Genomic DNA, 19,927 nt, shown 5'->3' on the forward strand with positions numbered 1-19,927 from the left:
AAGAAAGAACTTATTGCTAAGCATGAGAGCGGTACGCATGTCTGATCTTGCTGCCATGTTTGAGATACCGAAATCAACCGTGTGCATGATTCTGAAAAATAAAGAAGTGATAAAAGCAGCTGATGTGGCAAATGGTGTTACGACTCTGACCTCTAAGAGATCAAAGTTTATAGAAGAGGTGGAAAAACTCCTCTCAGTGTGGATAAACGAAAAACAGTTGGTTGGTGATCCCATCTCTGAGGGCATAATTTGTGAGAAAGCCAGGCTCCTGTATGCTGACCTTAAAAAGACGTGCCTGGAAGTAGTGCTGATAGTGATGAGTTTAAGGTTAGTAGGGGGTGGTTTGAAAACTTTAAGAAAAGAACTGGGATTCACAATGTTGTTATGCATGGAGAGGCTGCTAGTTCGAATGTGGATGCAACGGCAAATTTTGCGAAGAAATTCAGTGAGTTCGTGAACACTGAGGGGTATGTGGCACAGCAGGCATTCAATTGTGATGAGACAGGCGTCTTCTGGAAAAAGATGCCAAGGAATTCCTATATAACTAAGGAAGAGAAGTCTTTACCAGGCCATAAGCCAATGAAAGGCAGGCTTACTCTCTTGTTGAGTGGTAATGCTAGTGGAGATTGCAAGATAAAGTCTTTGCTTGTGTACCACTCAGAGAATCCACATATGTTCAAAAAGAAGAATGTTATGAAGAGTAAGCTTAATGTTATGTGGAGGGCAAACATGAAAGCATGGGTTACCAGGCAGTTCTTCACTGAGTGGATTCATGAGGAGTTTGCCCCTTCTGTGAAGGCTTATCTTGAGGAAAAGAATCTACCCCTGAAGGCTTTTCTTGTGATGATGCTCCTGCTCATCCTCCAGGCTTGGAAGAAGATTTGGTGGGTGAATATAGCTTCATCAAGGTGAAGTTCTTGCCCCCCAGTACCATTCCTCTCATCCAGCCCATGGACCAGCAAGTTATCTCAAATTTCAAAAAACTGTACACTAAGGCTATGTTCCAGAGATGCTTTGAGGTGACAAACTAGACCGAACTGACCCTCAGAGTTTTGGAAAGATCATTATAATATCCTCCATTGCTTAAAAATCATAGACAAAGCATGGAGGGAAGTGTCTCTGAGGACAATGAACTCTGCCTGGAAGAAACTCTGGCCTGAGTGTGTTGCAGGGAGAGACTTTGAAGGCTTCAAAGAACCACCTGTTGTGCCTGTTATTGTGTCTCTGGGCAAGTCCATGGGCTTGGAGGTGAGTGAAGAGGATGTGGAGGAGTTAGTGGAGGATCACAAGAATGAACTCATCACAGAAAAATTTCAGCACCTCCACAAGACACAGCAAGAAGAAGTGGCAGAGGAAATTTCTTCAGGGGAGGAAGAGGGAGCTAGTGGGAACACTTCCAGTGTTGAAATTAAGGAACTGTGCTTCCTGTGGTCTAAAACACAGGCCATTATAGAAAAGTGGCATCCTACCAAGGCAGTGGTCAACAGGAGCATAAACATGTTCAATGACATTGTGATTGACCACTTCAGAAAAATTCAGAAAAGTCGCCAACACCAGACAATTTTGGAAAGGTGGTTCTCTAAAGAAAGCCAGTTCAGTGAGCCCCAGCCCTCTACAAGTGGGCTTAGTGTTACGACAATGAAAAGACAAAGAGAGAAAACAGCAGAAGCACAGTTATCTGATGTTATTATGGAAGGTGACTCAGTAAACCCTCTCCCTCCTTCCTCCTCTCCAGTACCATTACCACTCCTCACTAAGGTAAATGAAGTTATTTTCATGTTAGTACATTTATTTCTTTTTATTATTATTACTTGATATTTAGGTCATTTACTCATCTTATTTTACCTTAACCATATGTATTTGCAGTTAAAACTGTCTTAAAAATGTTTTCTTTTTGGGTCCAGAAATGGATTAATTCACTTCCCATTAATTCTTATGGGGAAAATAGTTTCGGAATCCGAACTTTTCGCAATCTGAACAGCCTCCTGGAAAGGATTAAATTCAGATTCCGAGGCACCACTGTATTTCTTTTTCAGTCCAATAGTTTTGTCAAAAGGTTTAGTTATCCAATCCATCCATGTTCTGCTATCAGGACTGAAAACAACAAATGCTGGAGATCACAGCAGGTCAGGCAACATCCATGGAGAGCGAGCAAGCTAACATTTCAAGTTGAGATGACTCTTCTTCAGAGCTGATGTGAAGTGTGGAGGGGCAGCATTTATGCTGTAGTTAGTGGTGGAGGGTGATGGTGGAGTATTGAGTGCTGGGGAGAAAGGATGTTGATAGTTCAGATTAAGTGATTGGAATGTAAGAATGTTCTTGTATCAATTTATCTTATTATCAATGTCATAGTTGTTGTGTTGACAAAAAAAGTAAATTGTCTCAGACCTCCAAATGGTTTAGTCAGAATTCCATCTTTCTGAAACATATTATCCTGCTTGACAGCTCATTTGTATTTCAAGGTTCTCCTTTTTTTTAATTTCAAAAATATACTTTATTCATAAAATAATTTGATGGGTCTGTACAGTTGGTCATACCATACATACGTAAACATTTACATACAGAGATCAGAATTTATCATTTTTATATACAGGTCTGTACGTTTATCAATCATATGTCCATATACTTTCACCCACCAAACTGTGCTTCTATTAGAAGTTGTCAGCATTTGGAACACATGACTATTAAATTAAGGTTTTCTCATCTGCTATTGGTTGTGCTTACAAAACTTTACTAATGAACTTTTTAACATTTCCAATAACATTAATTGTTTGATAGGATAAATACTGCACCGTTTGTCTGTTAGTTTTCTCTGGCATTTAAAAATAACTTGTATTTCTACACCAGCGTTCCCAATCCCAATACCTCTCAAAACAATTCATAACCAATTAACTACTTTTGAAGTCTGGTCAGTGCTATAATGCAAGCGCCAATTTACAGCCGATACTGTATCAGCAATTGAAACAAATGGCTGGTGAAGATAAAATGGCCATGGCATCGCCTCAGCCTTTATATTTTTACTAGACATTACCGTAGAAATTTTAACATTCACTTAGGAAGACGGGTATGGTTTAATTATAGGTTCAGACAGAGTAGTACATCTTCGGTATTGTACTACTTCAGATTTCTGAAGTTGAGCTTGAGCCAATATCTTTTGACTTACACGTAATGCTGCTGAGCCAAGGCAGTTAAATCACTTTGGCATTGGTCGAGCCTGGTAAAGCTATATTTGAAATTTAATTCTGTTCCTTAACTATGCTTTCGATGTGCATGTTTTTGTTTTGCTGAAAGAATTTTAAAATGTAGAGGTCAAAAATTGACCTCTATTAAAGGCTTTTGGTGCAAATCGTGGAGAATATTGGAGAGAGAACTATTTTCAGGAATTCCCCATTCAGTCATAGCTTTAAAAAAGTTACGCGTGAGCATAGATTAACTCCAAGAAAACAATCAACTGGGATTAATTCCAACCGATAGTTAGGGTTTGACTGTCCACTCACAGTGGTGGGGGGGGGGGGGGGGGGGGCGATTATCGATCACACAATTGATTCATACCGCAGTGTTAATAGAGAACTGATAGCCGGCGAGTAGTTAGTCCAATTATATTCGTAAAAACTCAGAACGTTGATCGTACAGAACATTGTTCTGTGTACAGAATTGTTTCTCATACATTGATTAAATCAGACTCTGTTCGGTGATTTGCTGTAACATAAGTAAAAGAATGCAAAACGCATGCATTCCAGAAACAACGTGATAGCGGATAATTTGCAGCCACTCCAAATTATTCCCTAAATCCCAATAATTTCAGTTTCTAAAAATATCCAGTTCATTTCCAATATACTTCTGCAAAAACATGAAATCACTCGTTCTTGCATTTGACATGCTGATTACGTATTCTACGGTGTGTTGTTCCAAAGGGAGGAACTCTGTTATTTAATTCACCATAATTTTCTCAGGAGTAAGTGGTGGATTGAATGCATTTGGGTGGTCACAGTATCTAGATACGGAACCTTAGGCCAAAATACTGCACTTCAGTTTAACTGTCAATTCCAACACTGTATTGGTCAAATGATTTAATAAAAAGGGAACAGGTTTATGTTTAAATATAACTGTAGCGTCGAAAGCGCGTCTATCTCTCAAAAATTTCTAGCGATTCACTCGCTATTATATGTCGAATCTCAACATTGTCTGGGAATGAAAAAATCAGATAGCTGCTTCATGTAATAATCGTAAAATGAAACGATTACGGGTCATTTTATTCCAAAGCGATCTAATACAGATTATTTATAGTCAGAAAGGAATGAACTAATTCATCAGCATCATATGGAGGAAAACCTTTTCAACCCTTCACATTTCCGGCAGTCTTTCGTCTCAGACACTTGGAATTCAGTCCAAAAATGAATTACTCGATAATCAACTCTGTTTGTCTATCTAATCAGTTAAGTGTACTATCATTGGAGGATAGACCTCATTATGGATTTTAATGATGTAGAAAATAAGCTAATACTGTGTTGTTCTGACTTCAAATGAACTTGGAAGACAGCATATTGAAAACTAAGACACAACTGGCAAAACGTGTAACACGTTTCTCTAAACTGTGGAGCTGACGCCATGTGGTAATAATAAGCTAACACTTGGGGAAAAGAAAAGATGAGAAAGAGTCTGCAAAACATATCAAAAATTAGATCGAACTGACTTTCAAAGGTCATGCGTAGACAAAACTCGGCGTAGGATTCAACCTGAAATATTGTCAAGATCTCTTGCGTGTTTACATATAGAATCAGTTAATAGTTTCTGTTTTTTCAAATAGGATAATAACTAAAAAAGCAAAATAATGCACAATGAGATTGAATGCACAGAGGAATTAATAATAAAATAATGCAGTCTTCTCGAAATTGAAAAGATTTAAATTAATGCTGCGTTCATTTATTTGACAATTCCGAACATGCTGTTTTATTCTCAGAAATTACCTCGTGACCGGACTGTTATATTTGATGAGACGATTGGTTTCTGCTTATTGCTTAGAATGTAATTCGAATATACTGCAAGTTATTAATATGAGAAAAGAAAGTTCTCTTTTGAAACTTGCTGAGTTTGGTCACTAGCATCGAATCGCCAAGCGTATTATTGAGGAATAATGCACGCCCCTTACTGTTTACTTCTAGTACTACATATTACCTTGGCCTATCCGAGATAAATTGGTGATTAATGTCTGTTATTGTACATTAAACATCACTTCGTATCTTTATAAACTATAGTTTTGTGCTGCTCTAACCCTTGATATATGCATTTACACATAAAAGTGTATTTTAAATATTTGATCATAAATCATGGTTTTCCATTTTATTATAAAAGAACGGATATGCTTTGCAGATAATTTGGTAGTCTCTTAATTCGCAAGCTTTTATTTTAATGAGAAAAACATAACGTCTTACTGTTCTAGTCACTAGGTTGCATTAATTCACCACATCACAAAGACATTAAGGTATAACGTGTGCGATTGTATCTCGCCAAATTTGGGGATGCAAGCAGTTGTCTTATTTCTGAAATTACTTGTTTTTTAACAGTAAAGAGCCCTAAAAACTGTTCAAAATTAATTCGCTGTATTTTGATCACAAGTTGCATAAAATTGTTCACCAAACACGTTATGAAATTCATATTGTACTAATTGTGGTCGAATCGAACGGAAGAAAATCTCCAAGTGAACAAAGATTGTGCTGCATTTTTTTGTTACTCATAGCTATTCACATTAATTTATTATTGCAACCACGTGGAAATGTTTACAAAGACTAGAGCAGTTTCAAAGTTCTCAAAGAAGGTACAACGACAACGTAGTTACTACAGGGAGATTTGTTGGATCAAGAGCGGTGGTAATTTTTCATCATTTACAGGGACAACTTCAAATAGTCGCGTCGGAATAGATGGTTTTCGCAGTTCTTCAAAGTATTTTTTAGTTTTACTGCTTTTTGGCAAATAAATAATCGCGAAAAATATTGCTGTAAACGGCGTTAACTGAATGACTTGGTATATTTCGTACTTTAAAAGCATTATGGTGTTTGTTTTTGGCAGAATACGTGGATTATTCAAATAACTATTTTAAAAAAGTTAAACTATAAACATGTCGTCAGCGTCTGGCCGAATGTGCATGGAAAACAACACGAGATCAAAACGATGACCAGAACATCCCAATAATGGGGTTTCTACTCGCACACAATAATGTAGCAGTGCAAGGAATGTGGCTGCATCATTTACCTCACACAGATATAGTGTTGTTACATATAACATGTCCTTTATAACTTCTGTCAAACGATCATATCGAATGACTTAAATGGATTGGATTAATGCAAACCAGATCAATTGCGCTAGGTGGCGCTTCCGGTCTTCAATCAGCGCAAATAAACCGGCTAAACTGTTTCTTCTAAACCAAAACGTATACTTTTGTTGGTACGTAGCCCGGAACACAATCGAATGTGGAACAGTAGAAGATGCTGCAGTTTTTGTTATATTTTGTTTTAGTTCTTAAAATTAGACATCAAACGAGTAAAGCTGTGTCGTTTACATAATTTACGCCGCGTTTATGTCCACTAAAACGAATGAGGCATCCAGTCTAACGAAGTCGTGCTTTCATGCATTTGCTGTGCGGGGACCATCAAGTTCTTTTGAAGGATTGCAACTGCAGCATACGGAAGTGACAGTGCCATAACTTATGTTTCACTTGAAAATCTAGAAACAGTTCGGAGGTCCCTCGTAAGATTCTATTGTATTCACATAAATCTGCCTTGTCCTTTACTGAATGAAGTGCATTGTCACAAATTGCCTCAGGGTTATACGGTGAGGAATGCCATCTTTTAAAAAACATACGGTTGGCATTCCGCCTGTCTCGTTAAATACACAGGAAAAGGCGTGTTTTGATAAAAAGAAAGGGACCCTATTATTAAGCATCAAAGTTTTGCGGCGGTCGGAGAAAATACTTTCCGATTGTAAATTACCTCTCACAACAAATTGGATAAAGCCGTGCCTTTTTGATTTCCCTCTACCCCCAAGTCAGTTACTTCGCTTGATTAGTGGACTCACCTTTGAAGCGCCACCCGCTTTCAGTGAATTTCTGCACAAAAAGGCCCCCAACACTTTCTGCATTGTGTGTTATATATAAAAGAAGAAAGTGAGAATATTGGCCTGCAGCTATTTGCGATATGTTCTTCATGTACCAAATAACTGAGATGATTAATTCCCTGGGCTGCCGCTGGGCCGCAGCAGAATTACATCATGAAAAAGTCTCCTCCAACACAGGCTTTTTCTCATTGATCACAGAAGGACTCTTTTTTATTTCCAGGAAGTAATGCATTTAACAATTCATTTTTAAAAAAAGTTTGAAGCTTTGCTTGCAGTTCTTTTGAAATGCGCTAGAAATTTCGGCTAAGAATGGCCATTTCTTAAAAATTATAGCAGTTTACGAGTTGCGAATATTATAATTATGCTTTCCTTCCGTTCATTCGTCTTTAATTTCGCTTGCTTTATCTTTCATAATGGGTAGTAATTTTGGGCATGCATTTTATTAGAGAAACTATTTCAGAAACTAAATAGTGCTCGTTGTGACGAGTATAACGTTAGAAATATCCACGGCCAAAACTTATTTCGTAGTCATTTTAAGCAGGTTCGAGTTTAACTCAAGTAATAATCCAACCAAGTCAACTACTTCCAACTCATTGGTGTATTTGTTGTTTTGCTTTAGGGAGGTCAACAAACTACTTGGCATGTCTTCTGTACAATCTAAGATCACATTGCATAATCAAAGCAGAGATTCTCTGAATTCGAACATTTTGACCGACGTGCATTTCAATTTGATTACTGAGCCTCTCAAACGCAGCGTATTATTTAGTGATTTTTTTTAGTGGTGGGGCGGGCGTGGGGCTGAAATAATGCCTTTGTTTTGTGTCGCTCCCTGAATGTTTATTTTCCATTCACGTTTATGCACAGTTACACCATGAAGGGGCGGACGTCCCAACTTGTAATAGACAAGCAAGTTCATCTCCTCCTCATAACCACAAGATCACTTACATACCTTTCAGATATTCCGTTTTAGATATGGCATCTCATTTTACTTCTTTACCTCTAGACTTATTGTTTTCGGAAAAATTGATGCATTTGACAAGTTGATATTTGAGTGCACAGAGTGAGGGTATCCCGGGTATAACGTTCTGTTTGCGCTTCGACAGGCAGTTAAGCGTTAAATGATTCGTTTGCTGCACATTCTATTCAGATGTGGAGTCAGTGACCACAGCCATCACATTCACATACCATGGCACGTGACACTTGCATGTCCAAGGCGATGTGTGTGGACTTACTGCTGGAAGCTGTCCGACCTGAGCTTTGGACAGTTTCCACTTCCAGGGAGCTTTTTTCCCGTCCTAATAAAGGCCTGAATCCTCTTGGTGGGTTGCAATTTAAAGTGAAAAGAACAGCATAATAATGATGTTAAATAACCCTGCACTTACTAAGAAAGCTAGTATAAATACTAAAAGGTATTGTTTGAGAAGTTCGAAAGTAAAAGAAAAATGGCGACTTGATTGCCGTGATCCTAATAATTAAAAATGTGCATATTCACTGATACATTCTTAGTAAAAACTGCCAAAGTGGCAGTAATTTCCCGCTGTTAACAAATTGGAGGTTGCCCAAAGAATATAGCGCCGTGCACGATGCCACTTAAACATATCAACATTGTTCAAACTTTTTAAAAACATCTTTCGTATGAGCTATGCCATTTGATTGCTTGGACACGTTATTATAATTCCTTACACTAATGACGTCGCTAACGTTCCTTTACAAATTGGTACTAAATCATTTGATCAGCACTGAATTACTACAATGAAAGGATCGGCAGGTAATGACTTGCTGCCCCACACATTTCCGATGTCTAGCGTTAGGGACATAGAATGTGTACAGCTTGACCTTACAGCTCCTAATTAGAATGGGGCATTTGTGGAAGAAATCTATTCGTATTCAATTCAAACAAAACCCTTGGTCACCGATTCGCTGTAGGAGCGATGAAATCCATTGTCTGAGAACAACTCATTTACGTCCTTCAAGAAGTAGCCGAAAGTGATTTGATCACGACCTTTAGATATGTTGGACACAGAAGCTGTATATTTCAGTGTCAGAACAGACCGATTAACAAGAAGAAAACGCTGGTGAGATATCAAATTAGAAAAAAAGAAAATATTTTCCCTGTTTTCGGATTGCTGCTCTGAGCAGTGATTTACTTTACGTGCCTTGCATAACCTAGTTTTTATTGCAAAGTATGTTCCACTTTATCATGGAGACAAACACACTCACTTGGAACCTATAATGTACATTTTGTATTTTTCGCATTTAAGAGTAAATCATCTGACAAATCGCGGAGGTTTTATATTATGAAACAAAACTGGAGGCTTTTCCTTCAAGGCGCCACTGTGTGTAATTTCCCCCAACTTGGTTTGCTTCTTCCTTAGCTGGAGGATGTGTGTACAGGATTTGCAATGGGTGTGTGTATCATATTCAATAATAAAAGCTATACGCCACCTGTGCATTTATCATCCCATTACTGTAACAAATCAAAGCTCCAATACATGAAAGGTAAAATGAATTACCGACGTTAAGCCGTCAATAAAGTCATTTCTGTAAATGGTGTCTCAAAAGGCTGGAGCATTATTCAACCAGCTTTATCAGCAGCTTCTAAATTACGTTTAGGATCTCTCAGCGTGTAATATCGCCCTGCTTACTTTGATTAAGCGTCTTGCCAGGGAATACTGACAGTGCTTTTGACCAGATTTTATTCACTCACATGTGATGAACGCCAAGCTGATCAGGCGGAATGAAGAGTAATTAAAACCTATAAATTATCTTTTGCAGCGCTTCTCAAGGCGTCTCTTGCAGTCGAGATAAGCCACCGATACTCCATTTACTGCATGAAAAGGACTGAATCCAACAATGGCTACGTGGCTAAATGGGATATTGATAGTGTCGTAATTAGAATTTAATTAAGTACCCAGGCTCGCTTTTGGGATAAAGATTTCAATTTTGCTAACTTAAATATAAATAAACCTTTGGTTCCAAAGGAAGCTGTTTTTTTATTAAAACAGCACCACTGTAATTGCTGGTTACTGTTCTTCTTCTTCGAGACAGCAGTTTCGTTATTTTCTATCCTTAAAGAATGGTGCACGATTTTAGGGTTATTTTATATTTAACTTTTTTAAAAATATAAACTTTCAAACTGCAGCAATGATTATTTAGCCGTTATGTTTGCTTCACATTACTCCTTTTGCTTAGAATGATTAACTTTCTGGGATATTTCTAAAACTTTATTGGTTTTATAACTAGCACAGTGGCTTAATTAAATGAAGAAAGAATATTTGCAGCATGATTTACCCTATGTATAATTGAAACTAAATACAGAGAACACAACGTACATACGATTTGGCTTCATTTTTGGAGACATGCAGTTTGCCAGCGTATATTTTTACCAAATGAAAATATAACTTGCGTCAAGAATATATTTGTAGAGGTTTTCCTAGTTGATAACTGGTGTTTCACTAAAACTAGGTTGACAGATGATCGTTTTCAGACTATTATCAATCGTAATTTCACCAAAACGTGCGCAAGCTTAGCCACAGATGTATGCTACAACACGGAACGTGAAATTTTCTCTTCCATTATTCTGAAATTATTTGTATGCGTACAGAATATCTGCCATTACCCCGCCACTGAGATTGCATTCCTTTCTGTAGTGACACTGGGGACAACTACTGGCTCATTGTTTGGGTACAGCTATTTCGTCGATCCAAAACAAACATGGTAATGCGTTTATTCTTTGTGAGGTATTAATTCTATGGGAGGGTATTGTTTACTGTTGAAAAATAAAAAAAAGTTAAGATTTGTTCCTCTTTAAGTAAACCGAAACCCAGATTTAAAGACAATGTAGTAGATATTCCTACTGTATTAGAAAAAAATGGATAAAGTGCCCACTAACAATATTTATGAGATAATATGTAGAACTTTACTAATATTGATTGATTCTAAGATTCTCTCAAGACCAACATAAATAGTAATACTAATACAACCTTATTTCCTAGATACGGTCTACGTGGCTTTGCATTACTACATTGCATCTTGCGAATTTATTCACTTTGTTTCGATATATAAAACGTATACACATTAACTTGAAACACACATTGCCTTAAATATTTCTCACGACTCGGTGACACAGTTTCGAAGGGGTACATCATATTTTTTGGATTCCTACCTCATCTTCATCCAAAACTTAACGAAGTCCTATTTGTCTGCAGCTGCCAATACAACAGTGCGCATCAATAATCCACTAGATGCTGGTAGTTTTACCAATAAAACGAAAGGAACGACGGCAGGGAATATATGGAAATGAAGTGCAAAATTTCATCATTAACAAAGCAAAATGCAATTGTTTGTGCCTGGAGACACACTATTCTATACAGAGAAACAGATACATAGATGCAAATTATAGTTGCAAATTACGACTGTCACTGCATCACAAACGTAGGTGCGTTGAAATATTATTAACTAGGAGTTTATGTAGAAAAATCTCACAGCAACTTTGGTACTCACTGTGCTTTGATTTACAATAAAGAATTCTGCTTCTCTTGTAATTAGTGTGCTAGCTATATCCCGGGTAATGAAACCTAGTTTGTTTGAAATGTTTCAGAATGAACTTTGGGAAAACTCCTCGTGATTTTTGTTTTCGTTTTGTGGAGGGAGGGAGTGAGTTTAAAAAGAGAAAGAAAAAAATGAAGTTTGGGGTTTGACCAGTTTGGGGTGTTTTTTTTTGTGTTTGTGCCCCCTCCTAGTCTCCCCTCGCCTTTTGCTGCCGGGGGCTTGGAGCCCAGGACATGGATCTCCTCTGCCCCGCGCTCACTCCCACAGCAGCCTGGGGCTGCCCTTTGATTTATCTGGCGACGCCGGGGCTCTGATTGGTCCGGCTCGCCGCTGTCACTAGGCGATCACCCCGGGGAACTGACGCCGCGAGCGCTGATTGGCCGGTCGCACGTGCCCCGCCGCTCACGTGCTTCCGGTGGTGGAGAAAGTGCCGGGGAGCCGCGGCGATTTAGGAGTTTGCAAAGCTCCGCGGTGTCAGAGCATCGGCACGGACTGCCGACAAAGACCAGGGCACTGCCAGCCTCGCATGGCATCGTAAGTATGTAAAGTGGAGGTTCCCAATAACAGCGTGCCCCCCCCACCCACCCACCCACCCCGAGCCGCCCGCCATGCCCAGCACCTAGGGCAGCTGTCGTTGCAAAAAGTGAGCTGGAAAACAAAACAAAAAGCTGCCCCAGAGTCCGCCAGTGAAGGTGCTTGGCTTCTCTCGTTTGGACTCCAGTCAGGGAGGGGTGGGGGGGGTGGGGGGGGGGAGGGGTTGGGTGGGGGACATAGTCGGCGAACATTTGACAGTTCCCTCGAACTATGGAAGAGCAGAAGGATCAAAACAATCGCGTGGAGAGTCGAGAGTCGAGCGAGGGGGAGAGCGTTTCTCTCTCGCCCCCTTTTCAGTCTCCCCAAATACAGCCCCATGCCGCGGCGCCGCCGCCGCCTCCGCCGCACAGAAACACCAACTTCTTCATCGACAATATCCTGAGGCCGGACTTCGGGTGCAAGAAGGACAGGGACCGGGCGCAGACATCGGGCAGAGAAAACGTCAATCCGCTCAGCAGGCCGTCGAACGCCTCGAGTTTGAGCCCGAATTCAGACTGTACTGACAGCTCCTCTCAGCCCTCCAAGCAGTCCCAACCAAAGCAAAGCGAAGGCAGTGGAACTAACTCGGCAAAGTACGCGGAAAACACTGGCTCCGCGCTTATGCTTGTGGGCGCCAATGCAGAACCTATATCTAACAATGATGGAATCAAATCAGCACCATCTCTAATGTGGCCTGCCTGGGTTTATTGCACTAGATATTCAGACAGACCCTCTTCTGGTAAGACATTTCATAGTTCTTATAACACGGGCAAGAAAATCATGTACTTGAACAACAGAAATCCAACTAACTGGCTACTTATTTTGTTCGATGTAAAATTGTGGCTATGCTTATGTGTAAAGACGAGCGGCTACTTTATTTAGCAAAAGCAAGCATCTGTAGAAGCTAACAGTGATGCGTCTAGCAATTTTCAACCAGGCAACTGCTCCTTAGTGAGGTACCCACACGGCTTATCGTTTATTTTTCTAACCGAAATGTGACATTCACAAGACACTTGAGAGTCACGACCGTAAAATGGATTGAGAAAGTTTCGATAGAAATGAAAATAATCAGTGTTTTAGCCCAATAGTCATGCAGTTACTTAAACGGTTTAGCAGCCGACAAACACAACTGTAAAACTGCGCCATGGAGCGAAAGTTAGTTTTGGGCCTTGATGTTGATCAAAGCATTACAAGCCTCGAAGCCAGGGATTGTTAGACATACAGGACTGTCAGTGCAGCTACAATCTGACTGTGCTGTTAACCAAAAACTGAGCTGGCAGGATCCAGAAGATTATGATAGGTTTCACAAAACATAGGACTCATCACTTAAAACTTCGAATGCCTAAGTGTTTGGTAATAGGGAGACAACTAATTCAGTTCCCTATCATTGACGTTCTTCAATTAAAAATATCTTGTAATTTAGCAAGTTTCAAGTAATAATCTGAATACTACACAATAAACCAGACTAGAAATATATTTATCTTTGTATTTTTAGCATATGTTGCTGGCAGAAAAAACCCATGCCGGTCAATGCTATTTCTGATTGTGTTAGGATCCGTACAGTTTCATTTAAAAATAAGTCGAATTACTTCGTGTGTTTATTAATTCTCATTTATTAAAATATGCCTTACATTGGTCTACTGAGGCCTCTCGCAAGCAAAATAAATCACTTGAAAGTAAGAGACGGACGACTTTCACACGCTCGGTGTAATACCCAAGAGCGGCAGGGCATCACATCCGGATATAAATAGCACAGTCAGTCATAAATAACATTCCTATGAGGTACAAGAATTGGAAAAGCCCCGGTTGGGGAAGCATTCGGTGTCTACTTTCATGCACAAGTTTACAAAAAGCCTGAGCGAATGTTGTGTGCACTGGCTTGTGTGCCGAGGCCTGGCTTGCCCGCTCTCGGCTAATTGGTGGAGGACTATGAGAGGTAGAGAGCTGCAGAGATTCCTGCTCCAGGGTGAAAGCGATCCTATAACTTTCTCTGTCCAAGCCGTGTAGACCGAGCTATTCATGGCATCGAGCTCTTCAAACTAAGAAAAGCCAGCTTGATTGACTAGTTGATTGATTGATTGAGTTGTCAGGCTAAACATTTAGCAAAACGTCACTTTTTAGCTTTTCAATCAAGTAGTAAAATGATTGTATTAAGATTGCCAAGCGCAGTTTGGGCATGATTTTCAATAGATGTAGTATTTTTTTCTGAGTTCTTAAAATTTTCTTTCCCCACTGAGTGTGACACGAATGAAAGGCGTTTTGACGACCAGCTGACCGTATTAAATCTAATCACAAAATTCGGGACACTTAGATTGCTGGTGTTCTTAATACTGTGGTCATATATTTATCTTCTTTATATCCCACCGTCTTACTCTCATTTCACTGTATAATCTCACATTACTACCATAAAGATATATAATATGGAAGTTGCTATGACAGGATTAGCCAAGACAAATATGTTGTAAATCAGCGGTTTAATCGAAATCCAGGCTTTACCTGGAATTTGACGGCAACACGCGCGCAGGAAGGAAGCCGCATCATGCCCCATTTAATATCGCATGAGCACTGTATTCTAGACAATTTACACGGAACAACACTTTTCGCTGCATGTTTCTATTGTATTCTACATTTTTTAAAGTCTGAAAATCTGCAGTCTGCAGGCGCTGGCCCAATTTAACGCGATCGCTTTATCATAAACTTTAGCTGCAATTATAAGCAGAAAGCAGTAGGCCAAATAAATATTCATAACGTTTATTGGAAATTGAAGCACTCTCAGTTCAGAAATTGAACTGCTTTGTACTCTATGTTAAGCTCACCCTAATTCCCAAATTGTGTCTTGTTTATAATTAAAAAGGTGATACCTTTTACCCATGTAGATGCGGGGACATTAATTCATTGCGTGTATTGGCACAGCCGTATATCCACGAGTGTTTGAAAATAAACAAACAAACAAACTCATCTTTGATTTCCGCTCAAGAATATTAGGGAATGCGGAGAGTCCTGGATACAATTATTTGATTTTGTCCATTTTCGCCTCAGAGGAATGCTAATATTTTGCATACGGGTCACCTCAATATCCCTCCGTAAAAAAAATGCAATCGTAGCAACTTATCTGCACTGTTTTATATCCAATAACCAGTGGTGAGCTAATCAGATAAAAATGGCTCACCCTTTATAATGGGGATGAAGTTTTATACACTGAAAGACCGTACGTTAATAAGGGTGTAACATACAGAGGCAGCAAGGTAAAATGGCACACTGGAGTATGGTCTTAGGTGCAGAATTAAACATAACATGGAATGTTGCTTCCTTGTAGCAGCATTGTTCTATTGTGGGAAATGTACTTTGCGCCATTTTGTTAATTTTAATACTATAAATATGGCCGCCTATTTAAAGGAGGCTATGAATTCTTAGTCCACACACTTAACCGTGCGGCCCTCTGAAACGTTTGAACGGTTCTAGCTTAAAGGAGAACAATGAAAGCGTGACCATTTGTTTCTTCTCTCTCCCTGCCGTGGTTTGCCCAGGTCCCCGCACTCGAAAACTGAAGAAGAAGAAGAGTGAGAAGGAGGACAAGCGGCCGCGGACAGCGTTCACAGCCGAGCAGCTGCAAAGACTCAAAGCCGAGTTCCAGACCAACCGCTATATCACCGAGCAGCGGCGGCAAACTTTAGCACAAGAACTCAGTCTGAACGAGTCCCAGATCAAAATCTGGTTCCAGAACAAGAGGGCCAAGATCAAGAAAGCCAGTGGTCTGAAGAACAGCTTGGCTCTCCATCTAATGGCCCAGGGACTTTACAATCATTCCACCACAACAATTCAAGACGATAAGGAAGAGAGTGACTGAAGTTGTTCCGTTTTATTCTATTGAAATAAAGGACTGTGACAGGTGCTATTTAAATTCGATCTGCGTGTATCTATATGGACTGAATTATAATTCAAGCATTTTAAGATTATATATAACCAAACACATTATGGCGTTGTATATATTTAATTTCAGGTAAGGAGATGTCTAGCGATCCCTACTTGACCGAGATTTTATCCCTTTCGTTTTCAATGTTGTCGTTAATTGTTTTAGTCAATGTCAGTCAGGTTTAGAGATCTTATGTGAACCCGGTCTTTTCTGAACTTGTTCAGAAATATAGAGAGACTACATAATGAATCGCCGCTACATGCCAAAGATTTTACTATGTTCAGAATGATGTAGCTTCAAATAAAATACAGATTGTGCTCAGTGCGCACTCTCTCTAATAATCTGGTATTGTACTTGTTCTTTTCACACTGAAATCCGGTTTTGGTTTAAGGGACCCATTCAAATGCGGCAAGCGTCAAGGAAAGTGAACTCAAAGCTGGCAGTGTTATTTAAACAGTGGTTCTGGTTTATATCGCCATCACAAGCCCGGTAATTTTAGATGGAGCCAACGTTGCTTTGTAAAGAACATCGCGATTGGATTTTAAAATAAAGCAATCCCGCACAGTGTCATTGTTGGCGGAAGTAGGACTTCTACATTAAAGTCTGTAAATAATATGCAATCCTTTTATATGATCATATTAGTTCCCTAAAAAGAAACCGTGAAATTTCTTATGATGCACCTTTAGGCACTATTACAAAAATAAGTAAAAGTTATATTGCTATACGTTCCACCCGAGTCCAATGCACTAACTCAGTGTGCTGAATTCAAATAATTAATGTCCTGATTTTGGAGGCGCGGTTTCTATTTCCTTTCCTTGATTTTCGGTGAACCCGTGCATAATGACACTTCCAAAATTCAAATTGGAGATATTGTTTTTCAAGACCTTGCATGTATATTACATAAAGGTACAAAAATATTCCACTTTATGTATTCTAAACGTAAATTGATACATTCACTGCTGAAACAAAATGACGAAGAATTAAACACAGACTTTTGTATTTCACGTTATTTTTTGCTACTTTTTTTGTGCCGTCCCGAGATTGTTGGAAACATATTTCACACTTTAAACTTTTCCTAAGACTCATGGTTAATTGGTGTTAGCGACAGTATCACTTTCCCATAACTGGAGCAAGATGGTCATCAGGCGAGGCCTAAATTATTGAATCCTTTATGATATTTGCAAAGAACGCTTTTGGGACAAATGAGAATTGTTCTTTCAACCTTTAAGAGCTGGCTTTTGGCAATTTTAAATTTAAAAAAAATCCGAGTAAGATAATGTTATCGGTCCCAGAACGATACTGGGATTGAATCTTTAAACCATATACTCGTTCGAGTGCTCGTCCCTTTATCCATAATGGTGTGATATGAAAATTGTCAGGCAGTGGATTCCCCAACTTGGGAACATTGATCCCTCTCGGTCGTAGTGTGTTATAACATGGTAAAAAAAATTCCGGCGTTAACTATTTGCAATCAAGCTCTAACAGCGAAGTGGGCTTCATATTTCACGAAATCAAAAACGATCAGAAGAAATCTTGTAGCCATTTTAATCCACACCTTTGCAGACGGAAGGTATAACTGAAACAAAAATGTATAATTGACTTATGCTGTCATTTCTATTTCAAGCAGAAGCAAAAGGCAACGATGGAAGAATAATGAAAGGCACCTTTAGACAGAAAAAGGGGAAATATATTGAAATATATTGTAGTAGCTACAAATATTACTATACAATCGTAAAAGATATTCGAAACTTTGAAATAATTCTATTTAATAATATTTCTGATAAATGACATTGGTTTTATGTATTTTTAAATTATTCCTCGCTCGAAAGGAGGCCCATATGTTGGGGTGAAACCCAACAGTTCTCCCAGTATTGTGTGTAATTGGCGTCAGAAGTAAAAATGAGATAATTAAATCTGGGATTTAAAAAAAGGCATTCAAAGGTTTTTTTTTCAATACAAATCCACAGCTGTTAGTAAACTGTAAGCAAAAACAAAGCCCGCTGCTAAAAGACATCTTACAACTTCATGAGACAATATATTTACTGTAAATGTTGCACAAGGAAAACAAAATAGTTACCGTTTATTCTATCCATCCGATAATCCTAAATGTCAGTGTATGCCTGAAATGTGTATTGTCATCTTAAAACACAATTAGTTAAAGAGAAAGAAGTGTGCACAATCGTATTTTTCAAACGATTCTTGAAGTGCCTACCTACAATTATAACATGTTTTACACACGCACAGGGGTGAAGTATGTTCGCTTGATAAAAAAAACTCAGAAGTGATTCTCCCATCTATATATGTTGAAAGTATTCTTTTATGTTTTGCTTTGGTCATGAGAAGTGAACACCTAGCTATTATGAAAAATAAAACAAAATCTTCCCCGAACATGAATATATACAACAACGTCTGCACGTGGATTGGGTGTACGTGTGATCAAGCCACATCAAACTTTGCTGGCTGGGAGGGAAACTAGAGGCGAGGAAACTGAGTTAAAACAGTTAGGTACAGCCCGACACCTGTGGAGTAGAGGTGGTGTGTCAAGGACTTTGCCGAGACAAGTACCTGTTTCCTCCAATATTTGCCAGCCATCAATGAAAACAGCAGAGGGACCTCAATCTTCTAAGATTGCCTGAAACGTATTTTCCGCTGTCAGCAATTGCTTTTTAAATGCAGCCAGCAAGCTTTTCTGATTTTGTTTTTGGCGGGATCCAGAGCTTACTTCCTGGAGAGCAGCACAATAACACATCTCGCCATATTTCCTGCGTCTATTCAGTCTTGCATAATTACTCTTTTGAAACATTTCCAGCGAGTCTGTGATGCAATGGCAAATATGAAATCTGTGCAGTCCTTTAAAATGTTGTGAGGAATTGTGAACTATAGCTAATAAGCAGCTCAGATCTAACTTCGAGCAAGAAAGCTTATCTGATTTTAAACTCCCATGCATCATGCACATTGGCCTAAAGATGGGGGATCTTTTGCATGAATTCAGATGTTGATACGGCGAAGAAAATTCACATCAGCGCCCTCTAGCTCTGGTTCCTATTAAACTCCGCGGAAGGGCGGAACTTGTCTCATTTTCCCAGCCCTTCTTGATTTGCAGACATTACCTAAATGTCGTTAATTTGTAGTTAAGAAACGCAAGTATATTCTGTTGTTCAATGAATCTAAAATATACTTAAAATATATTGCGGATTTTCCAGCTTTTCGCTTTATCATTCGCCAGTGAAACTTTTTAAACAACAGATTGAAATGTTAAATGCACGATGCGAATAGTTTCTAAAGTGACGAGGGTCGAGCTGTGAATTATTGGTTCTTAGTTTATTGTTCCTGGGCTCTAACTAGAACAGTTGGTATTGTCAAGGAGTAAAATGTGTTTGGATCACATGAGGATCTGTTCTCAAGAACTTCACCAACATTTTCCTCTAGTACATAATACACAACATTACAGCAAACATAATAAATTACACTAGGAAGGGATATTTTCTATACATGATGTTAATATAAATAGTAACACTGAGTTTTATCGTTTCAGTCAGCCAGTATAAAATAAAAACAAATTGAAGACCCTATTAAAGATGTCCACTTCAACTAGCCTAACGATTAATTGTGCCGGGCATTTATTCTATAAATACATTTATACATATTTATTGGCCGATCTCTGTTTTGTTTTGTATGAAAGAATCTCAAAGTATCCATGGAAAGCTATTGTTTCATAACAACCTTAGCGTCCCATAGCGCCAAATTTCTTGTTAAGTAACGGGTTGTTAAAAGTAGCAG

At 38.9% G+C, this 19,927-nt stretch overlaps 1 protein-coding gene across 1 annotated transcript; it reads left to right on the forward strand.

Moving 5' to 3' along the window:
• The first annotated feature begins 12,234 nt into the window (after positions 1 to 12,234).
• en1a (engrailed homeobox 1a) lies at positions 12,235 to 16,488 on the forward strand. Its single transcript, XM_072579616.1, has 2 exons — positions 12,235 to 12,973; positions 15,762 to 16,488. The coding sequence occupies exons 1-2, from the start codon at positions 12,466 to 12,468 to the stop codon at positions 16,079 to 16,081; spliced, it is 828 nt and encodes a 275-aa protein (XP_072435717.1). The 5' UTR covers positions 12,235 to 12,465; the 3' UTR covers positions 16,082 to 16,488.
• The last annotated feature ends 3,439 nt before the right edge of the window (positions 16,489 to 19,927 follow it).

Source organism: Chiloscyllium punctatum, chromosome 10 (assembly GCF_047496795.1).
Source record: "Chiloscyllium punctatum isolate Juve2018m chromosome 10, sChiPun1.3, whole genome shotgun sequence".
NCBI classification, from domain to species: domain Eukaryota; kingdom Metazoa; phylum Chordata; class Chondrichthyes; order Orectolobiformes; family Hemiscylliidae; genus Chiloscyllium; species Chiloscyllium punctatum.

What these genes read in the sequence shown, in the direction of transcription:
- en1a (XM_072579616.1), top strand. Translation starts at nt 12,466, where the DNA reads ATGGAAGAGCAGAAGGATCAAAACAATCGCGTGGAGAGTCGAGAGTCG. An exon ending in TTCAGACAGACCCTCTTCTG is followed by an intron (nt 12,974 to 15,761) that starts GTAAGACATTTC and finishes TGGTTTGCCCAG; the next exon opens with GTCCCCGCACTCGAAAACTG.